General features: G+C 48.9%; 1 protein-coding gene across 11 annotated transcripts in view; it reads right to left on the bottom strand.

The window, feature by feature from the left end:
• Positions 1-10000, bottom strand: part of micu1 (mitochondrial calcium uptake 1) — a 121534-nt gene that overhangs the window by 23829 nt on the left and 87705 nt on the right. For all 11 annotated transcript variants that reach the window (XM_042301387.1, XM_042301388.1, XM_042301389.1 and 8 more), the window contains one exon: positions 7781-7918. In XM_042301387.1, the coding sequence (XP_042157321.1) occupies positions 7781-7918 (138 nt within the window). The remainder of the gene's footprint in view (positions 1-7780; positions 7919-10000) is intronic.

Genomic DNA, 10000 nt, shown 5'->3' with positions numbered 1-10000 from the left:
AGAGTGTAGGGACGGCAGGTAGCCTAGTGGTTAGGGACGGCAGGAGTGGTGAGTGTAGGGACGGCAGGTAGCCTAGTGGTTAGAGTGTAGGGACTGCAGGTAGCCTAGTGGTTAGAGTGTAGGGACGGCAGGTAGCCTAGTGGTTAGAGTGTAGGGACGGCAGGTAGCCTAGTGGTTAGAGTGTAGGGCGGCAGGTAGCCTAGTGGTTAGAGTGTAGGGACGGCAGGTAGCCTAGTGGTTAGAGTGTAGGGACGGCAGGTAGCCTAGTGGTTAGAGTGTGTAGGTAGACTAGTGGTTAGAGTGTAGGGACGGCAGGTAGACTAGTGGTTAGAGTGTAGGGACGGCAGGTAGACTAGTGGTTAGAGTGTAGGGAGCAGGTAGCCTAGTGGTTAGAGTGTAGGGACGGCAGGTAGCCTAGTGGTTAGAGTGGAGGGACGGCAGGTAGCCTAGTGGTTAGAGTGTAGGGACGGCAGGTAGCCTAGTGGGAGGGCCGGCAGGTAGCCTAGTGGTTAGAGTGGAGGGCCGGCAGGTAGCCCAGTGGTTAGAGTGTAGGGATGGCAGGTAGCCTAGTGGTTAGAGTGTAGGGATGGCAGGTAGCCTAGTGGTTAGAGTGTAGGGATGGCAGGTAGCCTAGTGGTTAGAGTGTAGGGATGGCAGGTAGCCTAGTGGTTAGAGTGTAGGGATGGCAGGTAGCCTAGTGGTTAGAGTGTGAGGACGGCAGGTAGACTAGTGGTTAGAGTGTAGGGACGGCAGGTAGACTAGTGGTTAGAGTGTAGGGACGGCAGGTAGACTAGTGGTTAGAGTGTGAGGACGGCAGGTAGCCTAGTGGTTAGAGTGTAGGGACGGCAGGTAGACTAGTGGTTAGAGTGTAGGGACGGCAGGTAGCCTAGTGGTTAGAGTGTAGGGATGGCAGGTAGCCTAGTGGTTAGAGTGTAGGGATGGCAGGTAGCCTAGTGGTTAGAGTGTAGGGACGGCAGGTAGCCTAGTGGTTACGGTGAGACAGAACAGGAAGGAAGCGACGGTGAAAATATCCACATGGGGCAGCAGGTGTCGGAGAATATGGTGATGATGCGCAACCTTCGGTTGGTAAGGGGGACAAATGTCACCATGGACAATTTCTTCACTTCACCGTCATTGGCGAACAAGTTCCCGGCGAGCTCAACCCCCCCTCTGCGCTAAATAAAGGCACCTGCACAGCCGTTGTACGACACAACAGAAGAATGACAAGACAACACTTCCACTTTACCGAGGCAAGAAAGAACGTTTCTGTCAGTTGAAAACTCGATGGAGACACAATAAAGAGAAAACCTGGATACTATTACGTACTACAACCAAAACAAAGACGAGCTACGCCGAGAGACCTCACGAGTCCGGCGCACAAGCTACGCGAGAGACATCACGAGTCTGGCGCACGAGCTACGCGAGAGACATCACGAGTCTGGCGCACGAGCTACGCGAGAGACATCACGAGTCTGGCACACGAGCTACGCGAGACATCACGAGCTACGCGAGAGACACCACGAGTCTGGCGCACGAGCTACGCGAGAGACATCACGAGCTACGCGAGAGACATCCCGAGCTACGCGAGAGACATCCCGAGCTACGCGAGAGACATCCCGAGCTACGCGAGAGACATCCCGAGCTACGCGAGAGACATCACGAGCTACGCGAGAGACATCCCGAGCTACGCGAGAGACATTTGAGGACTAAGGCAGCAGCAAAGATTCCACTGGAGCCTTTGACGTCACCAGATGCACAAAGAACAGAACCCAAGACACCTGCAAGCTACGTGTTGCTGGGAGATGTGTGTCAAGCAAGTGAGAGTGGCGAAGGTTTGTGTCGACTGTTTGGACAAGGGATAACCGCTAAATGAAATCCAACTGATGCCATTGAGTGAAGAAGCAGCACGAGCTGACAACAACTATTTGACTGCAGTCGTATCGACATTATTCAATATAATGCCATTACTAATTTAGTGCTGGTTTTCACTATTTATCAAACACACTGCGCTTACGGTGATGTTTAAGGCCACTGAGGTTACGGTGATGTTTAAGGCCACTGAGGTTACGGTCATGTTTAAGGCCAGTGATGTTACGGTGATGTTTAAGGCCACGGTGATGTTTAAGGCCACGGTGATGTTTAAGGCTACTGAGGTTACGGTGATGTTTAAGGCCACTGAGGTTACGGTGATGTTTAAGGCCAGTGATGTTACGGTGATGTTTAAGGCCAGTGATGTTACGGTGATGTTTAAGGCCAGTGATGTTACGGTGATGTTTAAGGCCAGTGATGTTACGGTGATGTTTAAGGCCAGTGATGTTACGGTGATGTTTAAGGCCAGTGATGTTACGGTGATGTTTAAGGCCAGTGATGTTACGGTGATGTTTAAGGCCAGTGATGTTACGGTGATGTTTAAGGCCAGTGATGTTACGGTGATGTTTAAGGCCAGTGATGTTACGGTGATGTTTAAGGCCAGTGATGTTACGGTGATGTTTAAGGCCAGTGATGTTACGGTGATGTTTAAGGCCAGTGATGTTACGGTGATGTTTAAGGCCAGTGAGGTTACGGTGATGTTTAAGGCCAGTGAGGTTACGGTGATGTTTAAGGCCAGTGAGGTTACGGTGATGTTTAAGGCCAGTGAGGTTACGGTGATGTTTAAGGCCACGGTGATGTTTAAGGCCAGTGATGTTTAAGGCCACTGTGATGATTGATTGCTTCTAAACAACGTTTGCCATGTTTGTCGATATTATGGAGTTAATTTGGTAAAAATTCCGGCGTTGTAGAGACTGCATTTTCTGATTTTTTTCTTAGCCAAACGTGATGAACAAAACGGAGCGATTTCTCCTACAGAAATAATCTTTTTGGAAAAACTGGACATTTGCTATCTAACTGAGAGTCTCCTCATTGAAAACATCTGAAGTTCTTCAAAGGTAAATGATTTTATTTGAATGCTTTTCTTGTTTTTGTGAAAATGTTGCCTGCTGAATGCTAGGCTTAATGCTATGCTAGGCTATCAATACTCACACAGATTCTTGTGTAGCTATGGTTCAAAAGCATATTTTAAAAATCTGAGATGACAGTGTTGTTAACAAAAGGCTAAGCTTGAGAGCAAATATTAAAATGCAATTTTCATGAATAGTTAACGTTGCGTTATGGTAATGAGCTTGAGGCTATAATTACGCTCCCAGATACGGGATTGCTCGACGCTAGAGGTTAAGGCCACTGATGTTTTCATCTGACCACATGTGGTTGCTGACCGTGCGTTTTCAAGGTCGGGGTATTTTGTTTAAAAAAATTAAAACCTAAAAATAAGCCGCTAGCATGTTACAACTATGAAACATATCTGTTGGAACAAAATAATAAGACTAAACTGTTGAATTAGGTGTTTTTTTGGTGGGGTTTTGTTCTTACATATTGCCTACAGTAACAAATTAATGATAATGCTATTTTGCTATTTGAAATGAGACAAAAAAAATCTTATTGTAATGTTACTACTTAACACCTTCAGATGATTATTTTAGCAATGGCACATATATGAAATGCATTAATCCATTAATTCATGTTAATTCATGTTAGAAAGTTGCCATCAGAATGATGGTCCCTACAGGCCTCCAGTGCTAATAGGAATTCTGCTTCAAATGATCTTATTGCTGTGAAACTCAGTTGAACATTATCATGACAAGAGACTGATTACACACACACACGCACAGCTCTGATTACGCTCCTGTAGTTAGGACACTTCTATTCAACGGTGTGACACAGAGAAGGGGGTAGGATGACAGGGGAAGCAAGCTTTATACCCACGTACACACACACACACACACACACACACACACACACACACACACACACACACACACACACACACACACACACACACACACACACACACACACACACACACACACACACAGCTGAATGAGCTGACAGCAGAGAGAGGAGCAGCTGGCTGTATCAACTCAATAATTCTCCTGAAGAGAGGAAAGAGGAGAGAGACAGAATCTGGCATGTATGAGACTCAAGAAGAGGCCATAGAGGGATAGAGAGAGAGGAGAGAAGAGGCCATAGAGGGATAGAGAGAGAGGAGAGAAGAGGAAGAGGGAGAGAGACAGAATCAAGCATAGAGGGATAGAGAGAGAGGAGAGAAGAGGCCATAGAGGGATAGAGAGAGAGGAGAGAAGAGGCCATAGAGGGATAGAGAGAGAGGAGAGAAGAGGCCATAGAGGGATAGAGAGAGAGGAGAGAAGAGGCCATAGAGGGATAGAGAGAGAGGAAGAAGAGGCCATAGAGGGATAGAGAGAGAGGAGAGAAGAGGCCATAGAGGGATAGGTTTAGAGGAGAAAGATTCTCCTGAGGGATAGAGAGAGAGGAGAGAAGAGGCCATAGAGGGATAGAGAGAGAGGAGAGAGAGGAAGAGGGAGAGAGAGAGAGAGAGGAGAGAGAGAGTTCCATGTGAGAGCAGGTTTAGCCCTAACAGATTCTCCTGTTAGGAGAACCTCTGCCCGAGTGGGGTTGAGACCGGGAGACACACACAGGTGTGGGGTTGAGACCGGGAGACACACACAGGTGTGGGGTTGAGACCGGGAGACACACACAGGTGTGGGGTTGAGACCGGGAGACACACACAGGTGTGGGGTTGAGACCGGGAGACACACACAGGTGTGGGGTTGAGACCGGGAGACACACACAGGTGTGGGGTTGAGACCGGGAGACACACACAGGTGTGGGGTTGAGACCGGGAGACACACACAGGTGTGGGGTTGAGACCGGGAGACACACACAGGTGTGGGGTTGAGACCGGGAGACACACACAGGTGTGGGGTTGAGACCGGGAGACACACACAGGTGTGGGGTTGAGACCGGGAGACACACACAGGTGTGGGGTTGAGACCGGGAGACACACACAGGTGTGGGGTTGAGACCGGGAGACACACACAGGTGTGGGGTTGAGACCGGGAGACACACACAGGTGTGGGGTTGAGACCGGGAGACACACAGGTGTGGGGTTGAGACCGGGAGACACAGAGACAGCTGTCCCCTTGTACAGATATCTCCTTGGCATCAATGAACACCTAAGTAGCAACTCAGAACAGACAGAGACAGAAGTAGGTTCTCTGTACGCAGTTGACCTGACACACAAAGGTGGAGAGAGAGACAGAGACATTCAGAATTCTGCAAAACCATCCTCTGTGTACAGCGTAAAACACCAAATACACACAGAGCAGAATTACGCCGATACCCTCCAATCATCAACGTCCAGAAAAGAGCCATTAAATTCTACAACCACCTAAAAGGAAGCGATTCCCAAACCTTCCATAACAAAGCCATCACCTACAGAGAGATGAACCTGGAGAAGAGTCCCCTAAGCAAGCTGGTCCTGGGGCTCTGTTCACAAACACAAACACACCCTACAGAGCCCCAGGACAGCAACACAATTAGACCTCAACCAAATCATGAGAAAACAAAAAGATAATTACTTGACACATTGGAAAGAATTAACAAAAAACAGAGCAAACTAGAATGCTATTTGGCTGAGGTGTGGAGACGACAAGAAGCCTAGTGGTTAGAGTGTAGGGACGGCAGGTAGCCTAGTGGTTAGAGTGTAGGGACGGCCTAGTGGTTAGAGTGTACGGGGCAGGTAGCCTAGTGGTTAGAGTGTAGGGACGGCAGGTAGCCTAGTGGTTAGAGTGTAGGACGGCAGGTAGCCTAGTGGTTAGAGTGTAAGGATTACAGGTAGCCTAGTGGTTAGAGTGTAGGGACGGCAGGTAGCCTAGTGGTTAGAGTGTAGGGACGGCAGGTAGCCTAGTGGTTAGAGTGTAAGGATTACAGGTAGCCTAGTGGTTAGAGTGTAAGGATTACAGGTAGCCTAGTGGTTAGAGTGTAAGGACGGCAGGTAGCCTAGTGGTTAGAGTGTAAGGATTACAGGTAGCCTAGTGGTTAGAGTGTAGGGACAGCAGGTAGCCTAGTGGTTAGAGTGTAGGGGCGGCAGGTAGCCTAGTGGTTAGAGTGTAGGGACAGGTAGCCTAGTGGTTAGAGTGTAGGGACGGCAGGTAGCCTAGTGGTTAGAGTGTAGGGGACAGGTAGCCTAGTGGTTAGAGTGTAGGGCGGCAGGTAGCCTAGTGGTTAGAGTGTAGGGGCGGCAGGTAGCCTAGTGGTTAGAGTGTAGGGGCGGCAGGTAGCCTAGTGGTTAGAGTGTAGGGACGGCCTAGTGGTTAGAGTGTAGGGACGGCTTAGTGGTTAGAGTGTAGGGGGGCAGGTAGCCTAGTGGTTAGAGTGTAGGGCGGCAGGTAGCCTAGTGGTTAGAGTGTAGGGGCGGCCAGGTAGCCTAGTGGTTAGAGTGTAGGGGCGGCAGGTAGCCTAGTGGTTAGAGTGTAGGGGCGGCAGGTAGCCTAATGGTTAGAGTGTAGGGCGGCAGGTAGCCTAATGGTTAGAGTGTAGGGGCGGCAGGTAGCCTAGTGGTTAGAGTGTAGGGGCGGCAGGTAGCCTAGTGGTTAGAGTGTAGGGGCGGCAGGTAGCCTAGTGGTTAGAGTGTAGGGGCGGCAGGTAGCCTAGTGGTTAGAGTGTAGGGGCGGCAGGTAGCCTAGTGGTTAGAGTGTAGGGGCGGCAGGTAGCCTAGTGGTTAGAGTGTAGGGGCGGCAGGTAGCCTAGTGGTTAGAGTGTAGGGGCGGCAGGTAGCCTAGTGGTTAGAGTGTAGGGGCGGCAGGTAGCCTAGTGGTTAGAGTGTAGGGGCGGCAGGTAGCCTAGTGGTTAGAGTGTAGAGGCGGCAGGTAGCCTAGTGGTTAGAGTGTAGGGCGGCAGGCAGCCTAGTGGTTAGAGTGTAGGGACGGCAGGTAGCCTAGTGGTTAGAGTGTAGGGGCGGCAGGTAGCCTAGTGGTTAGAGTGTAGGGACGGCAGGTAGCCCAGTGGTCAGAGTGTTGGACTAGTAACCGAAAAGTTGCTAGATCGAATCTCCGAGCTGACAAGGTAAAAATCTGTCGTTCTGCCCCTGAACAAGGCAGTTAACCCACTGTTACCCGGTAGGCCATCATTGTAAATAAGAATTTGTTCTTAACTGACTTGCCTAGTTAAATCAATTAGAGAGTACACAATGGCAGAATACCTGACCACTGTGACTGACCCAAACTTAAGGAAAGCTTTGACTATGTACAGACTCAGTGAGCATAGCCTTGCTATTGAGAAAGGCCGCCGTAGGCAGACATGGCTCTCAAGAGAAGACAGGCTATGTGCTCACTGCCCACAAAATGAGTTGGAAACTGAGCTGCACTTCCTAACCTCCTGCCCAATGTAGGACCATATTAGAGAGACATATTTCCCTCAGATTATACAGATCCACAAAATAATTTTAAAAATAAACACAATTTTGATAGACACCCCTATCTATTGGGTGAAATACCACAGTGTGCCATCACAGCAGCAAGATGTGTGACCTGTTGCCACAAGAAAAGGGCAACCAGTGAAGAACAAACACCATTGTAAATACAACCCATATTTATTTCCCCTTGTGTTCTTTAACCATTTGTATCTTGTTACAACTCTGGATATATATAGATTATGACATTTGTAATGTCTTTATTCTTTTGGAACATCTGTGAGTGTAATGTTTACTGTCAATCTTCATGGTTTATTTCACTTTTTTATCTATTTCACATATGTTTTGGCAACGAGACAGAGAGAGACACAGAGACAGATGACAGACAGAGAGAGAGAGAGAGGGAGGGAGGGAGAGAGAGAGAGAACTGTGCCCCTTCACTGTGATGTATTACGTGTCAGTCTGTCTCAGTACCTGAGCATCTTTGAACATCTTCTTGAGTCCCTTCTGCATCTGTTTGAGTTTACGTGACTGGACTCCGCTGTAGGACAGCAGCATGCCTCCGAACTGTCTCTCTGTTATGCACCCATCCACTGGGTCGTTACGCATAAACTGGAGAGGGGAGAGAGAGAGAGTGGGGGGGAGACAGAGAGAGGGGGGGAAAGAGAGAGGGAAAGAGAGGGAAAGAGAGAGAGGGAAAGAGAGAGATCATTATTTTTATCCATTATAATTAAATTATCTCCACAGAGGAACTCTGGAGCTCTGTCAGAGTGACCATCGGGTTGTTGGTCACCTCCATGACCAAAGCCCTTCCTCCCCCGATTGCTCAGTTTCTTTCCCGATTGCGCAACACACTGAAGCCTCAGTTCACTAACCTGTTCTACTAACACACTGAAGCCTCAGTCCCCTCATCCAGCTGGTCCTGAGTTCACTAACCTGTTCTACTAACACACTGAAGCCTCAGTCCCCTCATCCAGCTGGTCCTGAGTTCACTAACCTGTTCTACTAACACACTGAAGCCTCAGTCCCCTCATCCAGCTGGTCCTGGGGCTGAGTTCACTAACCTGTTCTACTAACACACTGAAGCCTCAGTCCCCTCATCCAGCTGGTCCTGAGTTCACTAACCTGTTCTACTAACACACTGAAGCCTCAGTCCCCTCATCCAGCTGGTCCTGAGTTCACTAACCTGTTCTACTAACACACTGAAGCCTCAGTCCCCTCATCCAGCTGGTCCTGAGTTCACTAACCTGTTCTACTAACACACTGAAGCCTCAGTCCCCTCATCCAGCTGGTCCTGGGGCTGAGTTCACTAACCTGTTCTACTAACACACTGAAGCCTCAGTCCCCTCATCCAGCTGGTCCTGGGGCTGAGTTCACTAACCTGTTCTACTAACATTACTGAAGCCTCAGTCCCCTCATCCAGCTGGTCCTGAGTTCACTAACCTGTTCTACTAACACTGAAGCCTCAGTCCCCTCATCCAGCTGGTCCTGAGTTCACTAACCTGTTCTACTAACACACTGAAGCCTCAGTCCCCTCATCCAGCTGGTCCTGAGTTCACTAACCTGTTCTACTAACACACTGAAGCCTCAGTCCCCTCATCCAGCTGGTCCTGAGTTCACTAACCTGTTCTACTAACACACTGAAGCCTCAGTCCCCTCATCCAGCTGGTCCTGAGTTCACTAACCTGTTCTACTAACACACTGAAGCCTCAGTCCCCTCATCCAGCTGGTCCTGAGTTCACTAACCTGTTCTACTAACACACTGAAGCCTCAGTCCCCTCATCCAGCTGGTCCTGGGGTTCACTAACCTGTTCTCACTGAAGCCTCAGTCCCCTCATCCAGCTGGTCCTGAGTTCACTAACCTGTTCTACTAACACACTGAAGCCTCAGTCCCCTCATCCAGCTGGTCCTGAGTTCACTAACCTGTTCTACTAACACACTGAAGCCTCAGTCCCCTCATCCAGCTGGTCCTGAGTTCACTAACCTGTTCTACTAACACACTGAAGCCTCAGTCCCCTCATCCAGCTGGTCCTGAGTTCACTAACCTGTTCTACTAACACACTGAAGCCTCAGGACCAGAACATCCAATCAATCAGAATGAACCAAATTACAACACAATCAAAACAAAACTACATTGCTTATTGGGAAACACAATCACAAAGCAAAATGCAGGGCTTTCTGGCCCTAAATGGACATTACACTGGATAACTATCTGACCATGGTTACTGATCAAAACCTTAGAAAGAGCTTCTGGCTCAGCGATTATCACCTCTTAGAAACGAGAGAGAGAGAGAGGAGGAGGAGGAGAACTAAACAAAGAAGAAGAATTATCCACGTTAGAACACTGCTGTGTCACAATGATCATATCTCCACCAATCGAACGTTGAGAGACTAACATACGAGGAGGACAACTCCGCCTGTGTTCCCATCAGAGCACCAGACCACAACGTCATTACAGGGACTGTGGTTTAAACAGGAAGTCATTAACCGTGATTACAGTGATGAACAAAATTGTCCTGCACTAATGTGATCACTTTATACAGAGTGCAGTGTACTGGCAGTTTGACAAAAAGAACACTGTCTTTGTGTTGCAGCTTTTCAGCAGCGCTGTGGAAGCAGAGAGTAGGTATGTGGGGGTATAGATGAGATAGGGGGACAGTCACTGTGACAATGGAGGAACAAAGACTCAGACAG

This window comes from Oncorhynchus tshawytscha, linkage group LG19, assembly GCF_018296145.1.
Source record: "Oncorhynchus tshawytscha isolate Ot180627B linkage group LG19, Otsh_v2.0, whole genome shotgun sequence".
In the NCBI taxonomy this organism is placed as follows: Eukaryota; Metazoa; Chordata; class Actinopteri; order Salmoniformes; family Salmonidae; genus Oncorhynchus; species Oncorhynchus tshawytscha.
The sequence above is the reverse complement of the archived record's forward strand: the minus strand, read 5'-3'. Positions and strand labels throughout refer to the sequence as shown.